This window comes from Polypterus senegalus, chromosome 1 (assembly GCF_016835505.1).
Source record: "Polypterus senegalus isolate Bchr_013 chromosome 1, ASM1683550v1, whole genome shotgun sequence".
NCBI lineage: Eukaryota > Metazoa > Chordata > Cladistia > Polypteriformes > Polypteridae > Polypterus > Polypterus senegalus.
The window spans coordinates 253,933,641-253,955,294 of record NC_053154.1 but is presented as its reverse complement, the minus strand read 5'-3'; the positions used below and the strand labels follow the sequence as shown (position 1 = coordinate 253,955,294).

At 41.1% G+C, this 21,654-nt stretch overlaps 2 protein-coding genes across 9 annotated transcripts in view; one reads left to right on the top strand and one right to left on the bottom strand.

The window, feature by feature from the left end:
• Positions 1 to 17,616, top strand: part of plce1 (phospholipase C, epsilon 1) — a 310,281-nt gene extending 292,665 nt beyond the window's left edge. For 5 of the 8 annotated variants that reach the window (XM_039772108.1, XM_039772100.1, XM_039772116.1 and 2 more), the window contains 5 exons: positions 1,777 to 1,986; positions 6,426 to 6,587; positions 7,310 to 7,528; positions 8,126 to 8,252; positions 13,068 to 17,616. In XM_039772108.1, the coding sequence (XP_039628042.1) occupies positions 1,777 to 1,986; positions 6,426 to 6,587; positions 7,310 to 7,528; positions 8,126 to 8,252; positions 13,068 to 13,204 (855 nt within the window). In that variant the 3' untranslated portion in view covers positions 13,205 to 17,616. Of the gene's footprint in view, positions 1 to 1,776; positions 1,987 to 6,425; positions 6,588 to 7,309; positions 7,529 to 8,125; positions 8,338 to 13,067 lie in introns of all 8 variants that reach the window. The other 3 variants (XM_039772134.1, XM_039772124.1, XM_039772148.1) reach the window with 1 other exon arrangement.
• A 3,093-nt stretch (positions 17,617 to 20,709) lies between these two features.
• The window catches only part of noc3l (NOC3-like DNA replication regulator), a 33,851-nt gene continuing 32,906 nt past the window's right edge, over positions 20,710 to 21,654 (bottom strand). Inside the window, exon 21 of the mRNA XM_039772080.1 lies at positions 20,710 to 21,566. Coding sequence (XP_039628014.1) covers positions 21,432 to 21,566 — 135 coding nt within the window. The 3' untranslated portion in view covers positions 20,710 to 21,431. The remainder of the gene's footprint in view (positions 21,567 to 21,654) is intronic.

The window sequence follows — 21,654 nt, the reverse complement described above, 5'->3', positions numbered from 1 at the left end:
TAATGAAGTCCCCTAGTGGGCTGCACACCCCAGTTGAGAACCACTGACTATTGTATGTTACATTGTGAATTAAAAAGTTTGAAGGAGCAGCAATGCTGAACTGCTAAGTAGCCTGCAGGTCTCTTTCTCAGATCAGGTAATGTATTAAGCAAAACATTTCTTATGGGTGTTTAGTTTAATGTTTAAGATATAATTTTAATCATTCTTTAATAATTGATTGTTTTCCAAAAATGACTAAATCTAAATGCTCCAAATCATACATTTGTTATATATTCAACTAGCTGAAGCCCGCCGTAGCATACGGCAGTGTAAGAATAGGAACAGAAAACGGCGAGAAAGAAATTCAGAAATGAAGAAGTAATAAATACTTCTTGAAAGATCTAACCCTAGAAAAAGCCACGTACAACTGACCGTGTCTGAAGACTGGTTGTTAGAATTATTGTGAAGAGTAAACAGCATGTGGGATATCAGGTCTGTGTGGTCTTTGGGTATCCGACAATGCATGTAGAATTTCCGGCCAAGCAGGATTACATGTGAAAGTGATAAATAAATGAGGCTGTCCGAATTTACGTACTATGGCCATGGCATCCTGCTAGTTTTGTTGCATGTATCTTGGACTTCCTGGAAATGTGGACGGTAATATGATCATTTTGCCTACACGTACAGTACGCTTTTATTTTCAGCGTTTGCTTGCAGTGCATCTGACAGTCCTTTGTATTGTTCCACGCGCAGATCTTGTTGATCCAATCTGAGATAGCTGAGACGCACGCCCTTTGTTTTAACTTACGCATCTACGACGTACTGTTGTACGTACAATATTCCTCATTGCTAACCTGTACGCATAAAATTGCCATTGAGTAAGCCTTCTTTGCTTGGCATTTCTTTTATCTGGAACATGTTGTAAATCTTTGTGCCAGCCAATCTCCGTAAGGGAATAAAAGTGGGTAAACCATAGGATTGCAATTTATATTGAGCGTAGAAATCTGTCTACATGAGTTGCCTATGGGACAGATGCAAATGTCCCTTTCAGCAGGCAGTTCGCCATCTTCTCCGACGAAAATAGCTGCAACATTGATGTGACATGTCGGGGCATTGTAGCGTCGTAAATTCTGCCTAGGGTTTTCCTCGAAAACCATTCGTACAGCTGCTGTTGGATTGGACTGAGCGATTTCATGCATGTATTTGTATGATTTAGTGAAGGGTTTGATGGTTCTGAGCATGGAATCTAGCTGGAGAAGTAAATTTTCGCTGCATATAGAGTTTGCTTTATTTTGTAAGCATATTGCAGATGCTTGGCGAGAAATGCCATGTCGGCTGCGTGTGGGTGGGACCGGTTTTGTGGGTGGACGCGGGAAGAGAGTTAGGGCTGGCAGGCAGGGCTCTCTCGTGCATATCCCATGACGCAGTAGGAGGGTTAGAGTTGGCTGTCGTGGCTGTCGAGCGTATCCCATGGTCTTAGAGTTGGTGGGAGGGGCTCTGTGAGTTGGTGGGCGTGGCTCTGTCTTACTTGCACTCACTGTCGTGCATGCCCCTAGTGAACTATATATATAGATATGTAATGTAAAGAGTTTTGCTGTAATTTTCTTTTTCATATCAACATTTATAAATGGGTACAATGAATAATCATAGTTTTATAAAATGTTAAGAAAACTAAACAGTCAGCAGAAATGTTCATGAACCCGGATTTAAGGCAACTGCCTATATATACTGTATATATATATATATATATACAGTAAATTAAATATGTATCTTTTTTCTCTATTCGGCATTATGTAGGTACTTCTCCTAAAGAAAAGTTCAATATCTGATGCTAATGATTACTATCTGCTGGAAGAGAAAGTATTTCTGCAAAAGGATAAGAGTGAATGCAAAAAGCAACCATTTCAGCGTGTCCTTGGGCCCGAGGAGGAAGTGGTAAAAGTAATCGACAGTTGGTTTCCAGAAGAAGGCTACATGGGAAGAATCAGTCTGAAAACTAAAGAGGATGTAAGTCTATTTTTTATCCATATACAGTAAGTAATTTTTCCTAGAAGCAGATCAATAATAAATACTGATGTGTGTGCCCTGGAAAATGTCAATGTGCAAACCTTTGAATTATTTCTGATTTTGTAAAAAACAAAAAAAAAGGAAAGAAAAAAAAATTAGTCAACACTTGTTTTTTTTATTTCTCGGTTAATTTTATGTTTGGTCAATGTTTATTAAAATTATGCTAATTTAGAGTAATTTAGGGCAGAGAGTGTGCTTTATGCAAATGAAGTCTTTGATAGGCTACATGAATAGCACTGCTAACCAATAGGGTGGATGACTGAAGATCGAGCGGTGTCCTGTGTAGGAAAGAAGAGACATTATGAAATGAAAAAAGAAAGCTCTATGAAGATGAAATGCAAAGTGGTTAGCAAGCACTGTTTTTTCATGTTTACTACGTGCACTCTTAGATGCTAACCGGCTCTCGTCTTCCTGCCATAATGTCTTGAGCACAACGCTACAAGCGAGTGGATCACAGCGGTATATCAGATGCATATTTTCTTACAAAATTTCCAGGACAAAATCGGGTAACACAGCTAGTTATATAGCCATTATTATCCATATATAATATAATATAATATAATATAATATAATATAATATAATATAATATAATATAATATAATATAATATAATATAATATAGGTTTCATGTTCCCTTTCGGCCACATTTTGCCCATTTTCCTACTTGGCAATGTTCTGCTCTAGCGCTTCCAAATTATGCCCCAGGTTCGGTAATTCTGGTATTGTTTTAAAATGAAAATGCCACTTCCATCAATCAGTGTAAACAGAGATGTGAGCATGCATCTAAAAAGTGACAAAAATTCATTACTCCCAGATTTGTTTTGTTGAAATAAATGCACCTCAGAAGCGTAAGTGGCACGTTCTCTGAAATGACAATTTTCTTCTTTGTTGTGGACATACGTGGTAAATTTTAAGGCTTTTGTTTCATGTTTCCTTTTGTGCCCTACAGACCACCATTATAAGTCAGTTTGGGAGAGGCTTTGTTTAAATTAAATAAGTAATGCTTCACTTAAGAACACAGGTTTCTGGAACAAATTAATATATTTGCCTCAATTGTGAAAAAAATAACAGCATGTTTTACTGGGAGATTGTTTGACCTGCAGTTATTTAAAGGATGAAAACATATTGTCTAAAGTCAGGGTACCAAGTGACACCAGTTAATTAAATACCTATATTTACACAGTATATATCGGTTTGAATTTAGGTTTTGTTACATATTTATTTACATATTTTACTTTATCATTTTTATAGTGTATGGATCCTAAATTTTACTATTTAAAAAGAACGATTCATTAGATTCATCTAATTAAATAGTTAAAAATGCAAATTTCACGTTTCAAGAGGGTGTGCATTGTTCTTGATCCTCCTATGTCAGTATTTTTTACTACTCAATGACCTGACCTCCTGGACAGTGTTCAAAATATCTCAGGGATATTTATACATTAAGGACAATGAATAAATATTGAAAATACATTTCGTAAACAGAGATTACATTTACAATTTTTGTTCTCTAAAAAAAGAGCACTTACTGAGATATAATACGTAATATATTGATTACAAGTATAATAGTAACTTGAGGGTGTTTCAAAAGGCAGGAATAGATTAACTGCTATGAATGTGTAAACTGAAAAGGAAACAGTTACAAGAGGACGTATCTCCTCCTTAATACATTTATGGCACCCACTCTGTTGAAGTGCCTCGTTTGATCTGCCCATAAGCCTCTGTCAAACATTATAGTTTAAATCATATTTGAAATGTCCACTTTTCTTCTTGTATTTAGAAATGATAGCAATTGACATTAAATTTGTTTTTCAAAGCAAATTGTTTTGTTCAAGATTACTGCAATATTAACTATTTTAAATCCAAGATCAAAAGGCATAACTCTCATGCACCTAAATTAAAATTAAACAATGTTGCCCAATGACTGAACTGCGTCTGAGACATGTTGCTGATGTGTCACGATTGATGGCATAGAAGTATTGGAAATTGCCAAGTCGTGCAAATCCTACTCCATCTTCTGGTGAATTCCAAACATTACACTAGTTGTGTGTTTAAGTTCAGCTTACTAAGTTATTTTAGAGTTTTACAGAATGTGAAATGAAATATGCTGTGCAGCACTAAAGACACCTAAAGATGACACTTAGGCCATGTGGTGAGCGTCCACTTTGGACAATACCACCAGTCTCAATCTCAATTTAATAAGCAGATAATTTAAAATGAAATGTTACTTAACTTTTGGTTTGCCACAAAAAATGAGTATGGCATTTCACTATCCAAAGTTGATGAAGAAATGGCAGGTCTACAGAAGTTTTTAAATATAAAATTTGAAACTGCATGTGTGATTATAGAAAGAAAGGATTTGCTAACATTTGCCCCAATAAAATACAGTTTTACAGTGATATATTGGCATATATTATTTATAGAAGTTAAACATAGGCAGGGTTACATAATTTGTGCAGGAACTCCAACCTGAAATCTTTTATTTGGCAGGGCAAACATTCCGTGGCTAGGTTCTGAGTAAACAACATTATATCTTTCTGAATTTAAACATACCGTGTCACCAGATTGAATTAATGTGTTACAATATTCCTTTATTAGGTGGGCTTTATGTTCTGTTTGCATGTAAACAGCATAAGGAAGGTACTGTGTAGTGGTGCACAGCTCCAGTATCCTGGGTACAGTTTTTATGTCCATTACTAACTTTGTGACAGTGGCATGTATAATGGGCTAGAATTCAGTATTCTAAAGAAAATGACATTTCTGTGTGTTGCTTAGTGTCATTTGATTACGTATCTCATCCACACACAATGTGGCGATAACAGAACTGTCTGCTTCCTTTGAAAAGTAACGAGTTCTGGGGACATTGGTTTCTAATCAAGTACTTTTTGATAGCTGGCCACAATGCCATTGTTGAACCAAAGTAAATGTGTTTACACCATTTGTTCTAGAGGAGGAAATTGGCTTGCACCGTTGTTTCACTGATTGCCATGTTGATCTATGCAGAAACTGAAGCATATAAATATTTCTGGTAAAAGGAGAATAAAGTGGAACAGAGAAGTATGGTCTGAGACTTGGGACTGCTGCCTGTTTCCTTTTTGCTTTTGACCATATCGCTGTGGCTGCACCCTGTAGCTACAGTGAATTGTACCTGGCCCAGGTTCCCCTAGGCCTGAGGCTGGTAGCACATGCACTCCCTGTATTGACATGGGTTTTCTTTCCATATCCCAAAGAGATGTGGGTTAGGTTGAGTGGCAAGTTTAACTTGGTCCAGTATGCTTGTGTGCTCGAGTGAAACAAACAATGGGCTGGAGTCCTTTCTGCAGCGAGTTCCTGCCTTGTGTCTAATGCTGGCCAGGTATTATAATTATGAGTTCAGGAAATAAATGTAGAAATGTCACTTTGAGAGAACTTGAACTGCTTTCCACTTTAGTATTTCAAAATACTGCATACATTTGTGTATTGAACATTAACATTATGATATTTTTTATTTATTGCTTGTTTATTATTTCTAATTTATTATTGTATGCATTTCTGGAAAGCGGGCAGCACGGTGGCGCAGTGGTAGCGCTGCTGCCTCGCAGGTTCGCTTCCCAGGTCCTCCCTGCGTGGAGTTTGCATGTTCTCCCCGTGTCTGCGTGGGTTTCCTCCCACAGTCCAAAGACATGCAGGTTAGGTGGATTGGCGATTTTAAAAAATTGTCCCTAGTGTGTGCTTGGTGTGTGGGTGTGTGTGCACCCTGCAGTGGGCTGGCACCCTGCCCGGGGTTTGTTCCTGCCTTGTTGGCTGGGATTGGCTCCAGCAGACCCCCGTGACCCTGTGTTCGGATTCAGCGGGTTGGAAAATGGATGGATGATTGGATTTCTGTAAAGCAGGTTTATATTGAATGGCAATGGTTATTACAGTTTTTGGCAGATACGAATGTGTAACCCGTGCTAGCAGGTCAGCTGGCAACAACGCTTGTTAGGTGACCCAGAATTAAAATCATTGTGAGCACAGACAAAAGTGGAGTCAAGGTGACTCTTCTGGGTCCTGCTTTATCAAACTAAGAGTGAAAAGAGAAACAGTCAATCACCTGTGCAACCACAAAATCTTTCCCCAGTGCTCCCTTAAAATCCCTCCCAGAAAGATTCATACCTTGCCTGCGTCCACAACAAAGGATAGCAAGCAGCCTTCTGGTCTGAAGGAGCTTTTCTTTATCTAAGATGCTACACCACATAAGAAGTCAGAATCACAAAGTCATGAATTTGAGTCCAGCAGAGGGATAAACAGATGATGAACTTTGTACAGTATTATATCACCAACTATTATAGTGACTTTCCTAAAAAGTGGAAGTGTTTCCAAATGCTCTGTTATAAAAAAATTGTTCTTTTTTTTAACAGAATCTCAATCAAATAAACTCTGTCACGGAATTGCTGGAGGATTATAATTCCAGTGCCGAAGAAGACAGCTTCTATGTTCAGGTGCATGATGTCTCACCAGAACAGCCACGCACAGTCATCAAAGCTCCAAGGATGAGCTCCGCACAGGACATCATTCAACAGGTACTTACTTGTACCTGGCAGTGACAAAGTGACAAAGGTCAAAATTCAACTTGGGTTATTTCGTGTTTTTTTTTTTTTCTTCTTTATTTCTCAACAAATATATATTTTATAGTATATTTTTACTGTTGTCTTGTTTGTTCCATAATTTTAGTGCATGTGATAAGTTAATAGAAGACCATATTCATTTTAAATTTGTGGATCATCTTGCCTCTCAGAGTGGTTGCCAGAATGCTGGTAACATTGACTTGCTGCATTAACTCCAGGCCAGAGTTGACCTTTTATAAAAAAACTAAACTCATAATATGCTGTTTCAGTTGGCTGGCTTAGTCCACCCCTCCACTGTAGAATATAATTGGATGTACAACGTAAATGCACACCTGGAGTAGACATGTACACTTACCGAACAGCACCACTGTTTATCGGATTGTCAATCATTTCTTAATTTCTATTATAAAGCACATTCTTAATAAATCTGAAGTTTTTTCCTTTGAAAGTATGCACACCAGCCAATATATAACAAATAATTCTCACACATTTATTAGAAGTAATGACAAATACATTCCATTCATTATATAATATGCAAGAAACAAATATCGTTTTCATCACTCTAGTGATAACCCCTTCTGTCCAGTTTTTCAGTGTCCTTCATCTTATCTCATGCTGCTGTTATTTATAATTATGGGAATTCTGGTAGGTAACTGTTGTTCTTTTCTTATCTACAGACACTCAGCAAGGCCAAATATTCATACAGCATCTTAAACAACCCCAATCCAAATGATTATGTACTTGTGGAGGAGGTCATCAAAGAGCCTGTCAGTAAGAGGGCATCAGCGTCTAAGCCCTCCCAGCGCATACTCTTTGATAATGAGAGTGTTTTCCATGCTCAAAGCAAGTGGAAAGGAGCAGGCAAATTCATTCTCAAGCTCAAAGAGCAGGTTCAGGTAAGAAGACTTCATAACTCGGCCAAAGCTAAATGTGAAGCAATATGTGAGCATCTGAGCTGGACTCCAAGATTTCAGCTTGGCCATCCTACAGGTGTCACTGATGTCTATCACGTTCTCATTTTTCTTTACTACAAAGTATCTGGACATCCTTTTGTATTTATAGACATGTGCATAGTACATATCAGGAGTATTTTAGCAAACAGACTTGGTCTCCATTTCTCTTACATTTTTTTTACATCTTTGACAGAGTGTAGCACTTTTTAAACAGGGCTCAGTGGCACCAGCCTTTAGCATAATCAATTCAAACTACTTTCATGGTTTCTCTCCAGAGAAATTCTTAAATTGTCCTGCAACACCTAGGCCTGGATACACAACCCGCTAGTGGTTAGATTTAACCTTATGGTGTGTGTGAATGGATGAACACCTTAGATTTAGTTCATCGACCAATAATTTAGTTTTTCCTGCTCAAAATTAAGCAATCAATAAAAGTCCTGTCTTACAAAACTTGCTATGCGGAGTAAGAAAAAATGAGAAATGTCAATTTCTTTTTAACATCATATTTTTTTCTGTTTTATACCATTTTTAAATTGGTAGACTGTGCGGGATGACAAGAAGAAGTGCATTTCTTTTGCTAGTGAACTGAAGAAATTAACCAAATCAGGAAAACAAAACCGAAGCTCTTTGGGTCCAGCTACACTGACATCTGCTGACAACGGTCAGAGTAAGGATGAGAAAACTGCATGCAGTGTGCTGTTCAGTGAGGTTGCCGAATAAAGTCACTGACATTTTCTTTCCGTCGCTTTCAGGTATGGCTTGTCATTTGACATTTCAGCCCTAGACCAGAGAATCTGAATATTTGTGACTTTTTATTGGTTAGGAGGCTGGTTTTGAAATTACAAAATTGCATGTTCAATGTGCGATGGTGGCGCATGTCATTTAACCTGCCGCAACTGTAAAAAATGCACTCCTTCGATTTATTTTGGGCATGTTGTCATAACGCATGTTCCTATACAGAATCATGACTGATGCGAACGATTGACTGGTGTGATAGTTTGATCTGCAATGGATTGACGACCAGTGAGTATGGAGAACATTTATGTTACGTGTTGTAAGGAAACCCTATTCTGAAACATGAAAAACAACATGCCTGCCCTTTCATGTTGACTTGAACAAAAAGAAAAGTTAAATAAAATATTAGGCAGAGTCAGATGGCTCAGCTGAAAGAAATAATTTGCCCCTCCAGGTTTGAGCTCATGATTCCAGTTTTCAGCCATCTTAACACCAGTCTGTGTTTTTCATTAGCTAAAAGCTTATTTGAGAAATGGGGCATATACTAAAGAAATAATAGCATTTATTTTTTAAATTTAATAATGCAGGCATGTAGCTTTGGGAATATCTACTATTTTAAATGCTTAAACATAATTTATGCTGCATACCAGATTTTGATTGAATTCAACCCAGAGCTGTACAGCAGTGCTAAAGTCGGGTAGAAAGGACTAAATGCTCATTTCAGTTTCTTTTCTTAGACAAGTAACAAAATGTGACCTTAATGACTCGCTAACAGTCTGACGTTTGTTTACTGATTGACCTATGTGATGTTTTACTATTTAAAAGTCATCTTAGCTTCTATTGTCTTATTACAATCATTTGTTCACCAGTCATATATTTTTGTTAACATGTAATCTGTAGTGTGTGTTAAATATTGCTGTCTTCATCCAAAAAGTGATTATTTTACATCAATATTTCAATACTCGAGTAGTCCCCACTTAGAAGCTGTCCAAAACTTCAGATTCTCTCAGAAGAGGGCTACCGTGGGCCATTCGATAAGATTGGGCAAACTGCATGGCACTGCATGGGTGGAAGCAGGTGGAGTCGGGGGTCGTCATCAGTTGGGTACATTTCTGAACCTGCAGTTCCTCTCGTACTGAGCAGGATTGCGATTGTGACAACAGAATTTGGTTTCCCTCTCTCATTCACTATTAGTGGGTGAACAAACCTAAACTTGGTGCACTCTGCTTCACAATAATAGGAAGAGCCAATAATATCTGGCCATAACAAGCTAGCTAGTTGTGTGCCATCTTTTCTCACACCTCTTTCTTGTAACCACACAAACCAGAAGGATCATCTGGCTTTCCCAGTCTGTACTTTCACTGATCTTCTGTTCCTCTGACATTTTCTGCCGTCTGTAAGCCACAAACTCACAGCGTATGTCTTATTGCAAAGACAGGAAAGGAATCTTATCTTAGGACACCTGTGTTATGGTGTCAGGTGCAGTGCGCCACTCAAACAACTTACCTACCACTATTCCTAGAGTGAATGGGGCAGACCTTGTAGATTTTATATAGAATTAAAATTACATGTAATTCACTAGTTTACAGCAAAAACATGTCCAGCGCTTTTACTGCCGTGTGAAATTAGCAACGTCTAAAATATGGCACATGTAGAGATGTTTGAAGAAGAAGTTGGGACTTCTACATGGAGGTTTTTCCCAGGAAACACAGGACATCCTAACTATGCAAAACTTGAATGTTGAAAAGCATGCACCTTGACAAACAAAACAAATGGAAAGCCACTGAAGTTATACGTACATTAATATCAAGCTTTGATAGCTGTGAACTAGCAGTGTTTAGAACAATCTGCAGAGTTCACAATGATCCTTTGTGTCTAAAATGTCCCTTGTGAAGTAAAACAGAATTCATCTATGGATAAGAATGGCTGTCTCTCTGCATCCTATACTACATTTATAATGAACGATGCAAGTTTTTTCTGTCATTGCTGGGCCTTGCAACAAGTAAAACAACAAAACAATTACTGAATAAGACAGAGGAGTAAAACACAAAAAGATAATAACTTGCTGTCTTTCACTTCTGTGTTTCACCCACCTTCGTACCTCCCTAAATGAGGCTAAGATGAAACACTCCAGAGTCGCAGTCCTCTGACACGCCAAAGGCAGAATACCCTCAGCTACATACAGTGGATATACTGTACATATATACATCACTATATATATATATATTATATACATATATATATATATATATATACATACATACACATATATATATATATACATACATACACATATGTATATATATATATATGCTCAGCAAAAAGAAACGTCCTCTGACTTTCAACTGTTTTTACTTTCAGTAAACTTAATGTGTAAATATTTGTATGAACACTAAAAGAGTCAACACCATAAGACATAAACTAAAAATGTTTCACAATGTGTCCCTGAATGAAGGGAGGCTCAAAATCAAAAGTACCAGTCAGTATCTGGTGTGGCCACCAGCTGCTTGAAGTACTGCAGTGCATCTCCTCCTCATGGACTGGACCAGATTTGTCAGTTCTTGCTGTGAGATGTTACCCCACTCTTCCACCAAGGCACCTGCAAGTTCCTGGACATTTCTGGGGGGAATGGCCCTAGCCCTCACCCTGCGATCCAACAGGTCCCAGATGCGCTCAATGGGATTGAGATCCGGGCTCTTCGCTGGCCATGGCAGAACACTGACATTGCTGTCATGCAGAAACTCACGCACAGAACGAGCAGTATGGCTGGTGGCATTGTCCTGCTGGAGGATCATGTCCGGATGCGCATGCATAAAGGGTACCACATGAGGGAGGAGGATGTCTTCCCTGTACCGCAAGGCATTGAGATTGCCTGCAATGACAACAAGCTCAGTCCGATGGTGATGTGATATACCGCCCCAGACCATGACGGACCCCCCACCTCCAAATCGATCCCGCTCCAGGGTACAGGCCTCGGTGTAACGCTCATTCCTTCGACGATAAACACAAATCCGTCCATCACCCCTGGTGAGACAAAACCATGACTCATCAGTGAAGAGCACTTTTTGCCACTCCTGTCTGGTCCAGCGAAGGTGGGTTTGTGCCCATAGGCGGCTTTGTTGCTGGTGATGTCTGGTAAGGACCTGCCTTACAACAGGCCTACAAGCCCTCAGTCCAGCCTCTCTCAGCCTATTGCGGACAGTCTGAACACTGATGGAGGGATTGTGTGTTCCTGGTGTGACTCGGGCAGTTGTTGTGGCCATCCTGTGCCTGTCACGCAGGTGTGATATTCAGATGTACCGATCCTGTGCAGGTGTTGTTACACGTGGTCTTCCACTGCGAGGATGATCAGCTGTCCTTCCTGACTCCCTGTAGCGCTGTCTTAGGCGTCTCACAGTGCGGACATGGCAATTTATTGCCCTAGCCACATCAGCAGTCCTCATGCCTCCCTGCAGCATGCCTAATGCACGTTCACGCAGATGAGCAGGGACCCTGGGCATCTTTCTTTGGGTGTTTTTCACAGTCGGTAGACAAGTCTCTTTAGTGTCCTGCGTTTTTAGAACTGTGACCTTATATGCCTACTTTCTGTAAGCTTTTAAGGTCTTAACGACCATTCCACAGGTACATGTTAATTAATTGATTATGGTTAATTGAACATGCATGGACAACATTGTTTAAACCCTTTACAATGAAGATCTGTAAAGTTATTTGGATTTTTAAAACATTATTGTTGAAATTCACAGTCTTGAAAAAGGCACGTTTCTTTTTTTGCTGAGTATATATATATATATATATGGTGGTCCAGATCTAATTATGCAATTTACATTACGGTATAACTTATTAAGGGTATTGCATAGAAAATCACCCAAAAAATCCCGGACTATCGAGTGTACGAACTGACGACATGAAGAATCGTCTTTGCACCGAACTGGAATCGTCCCTGCATAAATCAAAGTCATCCAGACGATCTGGATCTGCATAATTTGATCTGGACCACCCTGTATATATGTAGTCATTGGGGCTTCCCTGTTATTGCTTAGCTGAACAAGCCACTTGGTTTGAGGGTCTGCACAGTAATGAAGAATGAGCTTGACTGGTTTATCAGCAGATAAGAAGCTCAAGGGAATCGGCTATGTAATCACACAGTGCCCAAGACAATCTATAGATAAAAGATATCTTTAAATAGTGTATATGGTATTAATCTAAAACATCCAAAGTAAGTGTTACCTTTAAAAGTACGGCCCCATACAAAAGCACCAACAAATTAATTACATAAAACAATAATAGCTTTCACCATGTGCAGTTTTCACAGCACAATTTTTGAAAAGCATTAAGCTGGTTATGGATTTTCATTAGTTTATATTTTAGCAGCCAGTTGTTAAATGTTGAAGATGTTATTGCAGTTTGTGGATAATGGCACACGCAGGAGGTGGCAGTTTCCCAAGTCATTGTACCCACAAGCTGACGTCAGATAAAACTTACTAAAACTGCACAGTCCATGTCCAGCAGCGCTGCTCTGGAGTTACACAGGACTCCAACATTAACGCACCAGCCTGTGAGGAATGCATATCGAGTCCAGTGGGCACGTCCTGCTTAGTGCTCTCCTGTCCGAGGTTCAGTCTTTGCTTTCATTTGTTTCAGTTGAATTCAGCAGAGAAGGATCAGAACTTATTCGCCCTGACAATTCTCATTCTCCTAACTGCAGTGGTCTGAGACACTTTGGTTCACGTGTGCTTTTACTTTGCAGGCCAGTGTCAAGACGGACTTGAAGGCCTAGCGGAAATCAGCGGAAGAGCTGCAGGAAGGGTGAACTGGCATGTCAGTGCAAACTCTTCTTCTACGTGGTCATTCCCTCTACTCAGGAACTGGAAATTACACAAGTGATGCCAGGAGTTGGACGTTAATTTCAAGAATCACATGTTGGAAAATGAGCTGAGCAACACTTTTAGGTGGAAGGTTTTATCAGAAGCCTCAGCCTGATACATTTGCCAGCCATGCACCGTAGTGAAGAACCATAACAGCCTGCACTTGAAATGCACGGGCTCAAGAGCTGCCTGCAAGCTGCAAGTTTAAGGTGAAATGGCCTGTCTTGTGTATTTTGTCTTGGAGGTATTCCCTGTTAAAGTCCAGACTGTCATGTACCTTGATTTTGATGTTGTGCCGTTATAATTTTATTGTGTTTCAAATTTGAATGGCACAAACTCTGTCTGTGTGGCTTCCATCGCCAAACATCGTGCCACCCAAGAGGCCTGAAGCAAGGAGCACACAAGCAGCCATGCCACAGGCTTTGAAGGTCAGGGTTATGAGGCGCTGGTGTTTTGTCCGGAGGACACTTCAGTCTTGGGCTTTGGTTTTATACAAATGGTAGTGTGTCATGCAGGCTCAGGGAGCTCATTTACTTGAATTTGATGGAAGGCTTTTGTTTGATTATCAGTTCTTTGTTTAACTCGAGAGGATATCAGCAAAGTGTCTACTACTCTTTCTATATATAAGGAGGTTTGTTTGAAATATTCGAGCGTAAAATTGGCAGTTTTTCTTTTTTGTTAGAAGACACATTCCAGGGCATTGAAAGCACCGCTGTGGTGCACAACATGAAGAACTGCTTCTGATTCATTAATATCCAGTTGTCTTCAGCTGAAATCTGTTTTACTTTTCTTCGATTTTTTTTTTTGTTACACTCTTTGGAACTTTTATATATTTTTTTGTTCCTCATTTTGGAATTGCTCAAACTTTGCTATGAAGTGTCAGGCATCTCCGATCTGAACTAAAAAAGCAAACAGTTGCACCCGGACGTTCTTCACCTTTTTTTGTTTTTATTCTTGACTTTTTTTTGAGCTCCACTGCTTTAGACTGCACCCTCAATGCCGCAGGCTGCTCATACGGCCTTGTCAGCAGTGGCTTGGTGGTGGATGATCACCTCACTGGGATTGTCCTAGTCGTGTGTCCGAGTTTCACCCTCAGTTGTGAGACTTTTCTTGAATTTCTCCTAGTGTGAATTCCTTAGCTCAAGGTTCTCCTTGGAGTAGTTGATGCCATGATGTTTCATCTCTGAAGCTGACACTGTTCAAGTACAGGCACCGACTCTGCTCCTGTTTAGTTGTTCTTGAAGAATGGATTCGGCCGACTCCTAGTTCATTCAGTATCTAATAAATCACACGTTGCTACTCTTCAGTTCCTCAGCGCAACTCTCTCCATGGTGGAAACATTTTCTTCTGTTGTTGATGGAAGGCCGGCCAGATCCTTGGGTTATTTTCAAGAGACAACCTGCCTTGATGGCCATATGTGCTCCATGGCTCGACTGTGGCCGACTCTGGCACACGTTACTGTATGAACAGAATGTGAACGGCTTTGGCGATTGTGCCAAGGAGTCCCAGCATGGCAAACAGGGTGATTTCCCTTGGGGATGTTTATTTGATTTTGGAGCTTTTTCACTCAGCAGCTGCATGTTCTGATATTTTGAAGACATTTAAGGTAGCGGCCAGGATGACTCTCGGCTAGCACACCAGACACACTTAATGAAGTGAATTTTGACTTCCCATGTGATGGAATATTAAACAGAGGGCGACGTCTCTGAAGGAAGCTCCAGTCACTAGGAATGCCAGCACTGCTTCATGTGAAGTTGAACAGAGCAGACCTCCTGAAAGAGAGCCAGCCAGGCACACGTGGCTTCACTTCCTCCCGCTGAAGCTCCTGACAGCACAACAGGAGACAAAAATGGGCAAGAGAAGCTCAAGCAACAGTAAGAGACAGTGTTACAAACACAAAATGTGTCGCGCCAGAGGAGCTCATTGGACCGAATGAGACGACAGGCCGTGCTGCTTTGGTTTCAGTGTTTTCATGGATTCTAAAGGAACGGTTACAGGTTTTTGTTTGGTTTTGTTTTCCAGTTGACGTACTTTATTGTGTCACAAAACGGATAACTTCATCCTCAAGGTGATTATTTAACAGCCTTTATTTGTTTGCATGTTGTACTTGACTTTGTGTGTAAATACTGTACATAGCTCTTAATATTCTTGTAAATGATAAGAAGATGATGTGTCAGTGGTGAACGAGCTGCTCTACATGCTGACCCCGATGGCCAAATCCTGACGCGCACACAGCTGTGCACTCTGCTCTCCCCGCACGTCCCACCAGACCTCCATGACGTCACTTCTGTGCGGCTTTGGACTTGCAGCACACAATGCCCAGCCTACTTTTAGGAAGAGGGCCGCTCACCATTTAACAAAGCTCTTCTTTTTTTTTAGCATTGACTTTTGTAAGTAAAAACAGAACTGAAATGAAGGGTTCAACAAATGTGTAATTTATTTGTTTTAAGAGCTGTGGTTTTGTAATGACAATTGTGATGTTTGGTGAACATTGCTGTGTATTTATGTGAAATGTAATTTATTTAGATCTTGAATAAGCAGAAGCCGATTTGCATGGCCTCCAGTCAAATGTGAGCGAACGTCTCACCATCAGCCTTTACCACTTCGCAAGCGATTGGTCGACTTCAGCTTTAACTTAATTAGAAACTCTACCATGTTAGGCGGCTACAAGCCAGAAATGTCAACTTGCAGAAGCCCTGGGGCCTCCTTGTGTGCGTCGAGACATTAGCCTGCAGCCCGGCACACGGGGATGGCACCTGAATATACTCGCCTCACAGGTTCAGTCAACGTGCCAGCATGGCGTCCTGCTGGTGCTTCACCCATTCTGTATGTCGCTACTTTTATATGATGGCTGTTCAATTATAAAGTGAACTTATTGCTCATGTGTTGGCTTTCACCTAGAGCATTAAATCCTAAATGTAACACCATTGTATACGAAATAAAGTGCAATGGTCATGCTCATGGATACTGATGCCCGTCAGACTTGGTTTCATTTTCTGCTGATGTTGGTGTGACCACCGTTGCCGATTATAACGGAGATATTTGGATTGTGGTTTTAGATGTTACAGGCCCGTGGGACCGGTTGTGTTTATTCATTTGTACAAGTGACGGACTCTGCTTACGGTAGAAGAAAGCAGAGGCCTACGACATAAACAACTTTGGGAAATGCCCCACTGCTGGAGTTTTTTCTCTTTTTTTGTACTGCCCGCTTATATAAAGTTGTATGACAGAAAGGCCGCCTGCTGTAGCCAAGCCTCAGCTCCCCCTCATCAACCATACAAACCCCCAATAACGAGCACAGCCAGACATGAAGCACACCTCAGAGAAATGCTGGTTGTCATTGGTGCTGGAAATTGGCCACTATCCTTGGTAGGAAGCTACGAGCCAGACATTTAATAAGCTCCAATTTATTAATGTTACCTATCTGTGCCATCTGTGTGCAGATTTTTACATTTTTCTAAAGTTAAAAGAAGCACATTTAACACATTTTATACACACACACCCCAATCAGCCACCACCACATTAAAACCGGCACCCTAATACTGTGTACATCCCCCTTGTGCCAACAAAACGGCTCTTTGTAGCACGGACCCCACAAGATCGGCACCAAGACATCACCAGCAGTCCTGTAAGTTGTGAAGTTGGGCCTCCATGCATGGAGCACATCCCACAGTGGGACATGAAAAAGATGTCACCTGGACTGGGAGCATTTGTTGCCCTAAAACCCGTTTATACCTTTCAGCACTGATGTTGTCTTTCCAGATGTGCAAGCTGCCAATTCCACAGGCACTAATGCACCCCCATAGCATCAGAGGTGCAGGCTTTTGAAATGAGTGCTGATAACAAGCCAGGTGGACCCCCACCTATTCAGTCTGGAGGCCACAGCATCCATGTTTTCCTAAAAGATTTTCACGTTTTGATTCTTCTGCCCACAGAAGTGTTCCACTTTGCCTCGGTCCATTTTAAATGAGCTTTGGCCCAGAGAAGAGGGTGGCGTTTCTGGATCATGTTCACAAATGGCTTCTTCTTTATATGTTGGAGCTTTAACCTGCACTTGGGGATGGCACAGTGAACTAGGTTCACAGACAAAGTCAGGCCCGTTCTGAATGATGTGCCACCAAGGGCCCGAAGACCCAACACTGATGTTCGGTGGTGTCCTGTGTGCAAAGAGATTTCTCCAGAGTCTCTGAAACCTCTGATGATGTGATGTACTGTAGATGATGAGATATTCAAAGTCTTCATAATTTTACGTTGAACATTATTGTTCCACAATTTGCCATCTTCTGCAGATTGGCAAACCTCTGCCCATCTTTACTTTTGGGACTCTGCCTTTCTAAGCTGCCCATCATGTTACTAAATTCAAAAGGTCTCACTTTCAATATTTGATGTTTTCTGTGCTCTATTTGGAATAAAATATGGTTTATGACATTTGCAAAGCTTTATATTGGTTTTATTTACATTTAACACAGCGTCCCAACTTTTCAGGAATTGGGGTTGTAAATCCAACCCAGCTAGGAGGGTCTTTCCGATTTCCTTTTCTTGGCCTGGTGCTGAACCGAGTCAAAGACACATCAGAACCTGCCACTAGGCGACTAGGAGATGGTGAGCGGCTTCTCTACTGCAGGCCAAGAAAAGTTGTGTTGTGATGAAGATGCAATTTTGAGGAGCGTAAAGCTATTGCTTTGTCATTTTTTTCTTTCATGGAGGTCTTCAACACACATCAGTGGGGTCTCTCTCACGCTCTCAAGTTTCTCCAACACATTTTTCAGGATCATTGAACCAGAGTCTTCTCTGTCTTCACCTTCCACTTTGCCCCTATACTGTACATGTCAAGGCCGTCCCATGATGCCTAGCAAGTACCCCTCCATTCTCACTAGAACCCTCGACAAGACGGATTTTTTTTTGTGTGACACCACAGCTGGGATGCCTGAATTCTCCCGTTTGTGCTGCTGCACCATCACAATTCACAACGTCCTTTAGCTGCACAGTTCAATCAGCTTTACTAAGTTCAGTTTGCTTTCAAAAGGCACATCCATGCTGACTGTTTTTGTCAAAGTGTTAATAACTTCAGTGCCTCAACATTCCGACTGCCATTCCTGGCTCAAAATCTACAAACCAGATTCAAAATGAAGCAGCAACAGTAATCATGAACAGTACGGCCATTTGTGCTACTGAGAACGAAGTGGACACAAGCAGCCACCTGCTTTTCCTGCTGTGGTGCTTTCTTTGCCCTCATTTTTATTTGTTCTTCATGATCTGTGAGCTGCTCAGGGCTTTGCCACTGCAGAAATCGGTGGCCAAGTCCACATTCGGCCCATGCTAGACCCTTTTCAAACTTGGGCATGCAAGCAGTTCACATTAGCATTGAAAACATGACGGATTGTCTGCAGTAACATGTCCTCAAGATGAAAGATAATAGAAACCTTCTTCTATGGTTTTCCAAAACATGTTGTCTATTGCAGGGCACAGAAATACAGTGGAACCTCAGTTCACAACCATAATTCGTTCCAAAACTCTGGTCGTAACCCGAAGTAATTTCCCCAGAGGATTGTATGTAAAAACAATTAATCCGTTCCAGACCGTACAAACTGTATGTAAATATATTTTCTTTAAAGATTTTTAAGCACAAAAATAGTTAATTATACCATAGAATGCACAGTGTGATAGTAAACTAAATGTAAAAACATTGAACAACACTGAGACAAACACCCAGGCTCGCTCTCTCCTGCACCGGCTTTATTGATTTAGTTATTTATTAAAACTGGCCTTTTTGGCGGGAGCTGTGGACCCCGCTATACCACAGGAGGAAGCTGGGTTGAGAGGAGGTTACAGTTTTGAGGGATGCACTGAGAACAATGTACAGTACAGGGAGAGACTGAACACGTGTGGAAATCATCGGAGCACACAAACCAAAAGGGAAACTGGCTTGTTCGTACACCGAGCGTGTGGTCGTGAACAGATCGTAACCCAATTTGTACTCTTGTCCCGAGACATTCATGAACCGAGGTTCCACTGTATAGGATGAAGGCGGCAGGTCGGTAACACAGTTTCGCTGTTAGCTGGCTCTATGGTTTCCTTTTAAAAGTCCAAATTAGCACTCGCATAGTAATCTCATTCCTCTCCAAACAGTAAACAAGTCACAAGCCGTCAGGCAAAGAAAATGTCAACCAGAGCCACAAAACTAACACCCAAAGTCCAGAGACAGGCTGTTTGGTCAGCTGGTGCTCATAAACTGGCGTAATCCGAGGCGGTGACTCGACTGGGCCTGCACTCATTTAACACCCGCACGTCCCGGTCATCTTTACCCCCAACATGCCTCTCCATAAATGACATCATCAGTACAGCACAGAAGCCGAATGCTGCTGGACACAGCGCTCTGACATTTCAGGGGGGCTACACACCCAGACATGGGTCAGGAACAACAGAGTGCCAGCTGGTCTATAAAAGAGACCTCCTCACATAATTGTAACTTGCTGACCCACAAAGCAAATGTTTGGCGTACACAGTTAGGTTTGGTGATACGCTGCTTTGGCACAGACTGGGAGGACAGCCACACACTGTCATCACAAAGACCAGGCCAGAATAGCAATGGTGAGACAGGTCTTTGAACTAAAATTCTTTATATAGCAACCTGCCATGGAAAAGTTACAAAAAACAAATGAACATTTCTAAAAAGTATCAATCTGCCATAAAAATAAATGTTGTTGCAAAATAAAAAAAAAAAAATTCCCAGGTGTTCAGCAGAAACAGACATATTGGCTACTTTGGCCCTCCTCCTCCTCCTCCTCCTCCTCTTTAGGAACGTCACACTGTACCCCCACACTGACTTCCAATACGAAGTCAATGCTGGACCTTGCAGGTCTTTCCTCACCCAAACTCACTTTATCTTTGACCATCTTCAGGAGTGCCAGTAGGACAGACGACATTTAGGTGTTGGTTTTACTGGTTGTGAATAAACAAAGTACCCAAAACGGGGAGCAAAACGCACTAAAGCATATGGTAAGTGAAAATATTACCTGAAGCACAAAAATGTGACTTTTTTTTGCTTTTTGTAAAGTTAAGACACTTTTTGACATTTAGGATGTGCTTGTGACCAACAAACTGCCCTAAATGCAATGGAAATTAAGACTTGAAAGACGTGGCAATGTGAAAACGTTTTAGAAGCCGTACACATGATGGAATTTTGTTCTGCTGGTTAATCGAGGGAAACGCTGAAGACGTCACAAAGTTTCATTGTGAACAGCTAGGACCCGAGAGCACTATTACCGATTTCAAACACTGCCAGGTCACATCTGGGCACAGGATGGTGCAGGGGCTAAGGCTTCAGAGCAGGCAGGTCCACCAGTGCCAGCGTGAGAAGGGCTCATCTTGATGCCATGCTGCTGTATAGACCATCAATTACAGTCCTGGCTACACACAAGGACTTCAAGGCAGGTAAGCCCACCTCACCCCCACCCTCAATAGGGACTTCATGAACTACTGCAAGGTAAAAGCCTACAGAGAAAGCTTGTTGTTTCGAGTGCAGTTTGCATCTCTTCAGACCGATGCCCTCCTCTGTTCGTGTAAGTTTTTGTATTCAATATTATATGAACAGCAGTCTGATTTGTTCATTACATACAAAACAAAAAACAAACCAGTGAAACAAGAGATGTCCATACAAGTCTAACAGGAGGCAAAGTGGCAGCCTACAACAGGCAAACAACTTGGCCATTTTTGTAAGTGGTGTAACATCACTTGGAGTAATGAGGTCAGCAGGGGTCCCCACCTCAAAACTGTAGGCTGCTGTAAAAAGGTAAGTAAAAAAAATAAAATCAAATTAGGAATGTGCCCAATCTCTGAATTATGGGCTTAAAGTACATGGAAAGGCATGATTAACTGTCAGGGGTGCCATATCTCGCCTGACGCCAATTATGCCCCACCCTAGATGGGCCAATGTCCGGGGGGCAGCATGCGCAGATTCTTACTGTTGGTGGCTGACTGACTAGACGGGCCTCTGAATTACACACTTCATCACGACGAGTATGGCGTTTTCTGCTCGTGCCTCATTTCCGCTGCCCTTTCACATCCTCAATACTGTGCCAAAGACCTAAGCTCTCTGCTGCTTGAGTGCAACAGAATATAAAACACTCGTTTTACTGCAGCAACAGGTTTCTGAAAAATCAGTTGCTTTTTTATGGAAATTCCTCTTACATAAATAATAAAACCTTGAAGTCCATCCAGCTTTGTATTGCTTCACATGAAGCCATTCACCTCTTTCCAGAGAAACGTTTAAAATGGGTGGCAAAGTCTAAAGTGCAAGTCTCATCTGTGGCTCCAAGGCAACGGTCCACAAATTCTTGCAAAGTTCTGTCAAACAGTCCATCGCCAGCAATAAATTTATCCTAAAAAAAGAAAAAGAAAAGAGCAGACCAGTGAATAATGGTGACAAACTTCAGATTTCTTTGGCACATACAGTGCACTGCAGGGGAG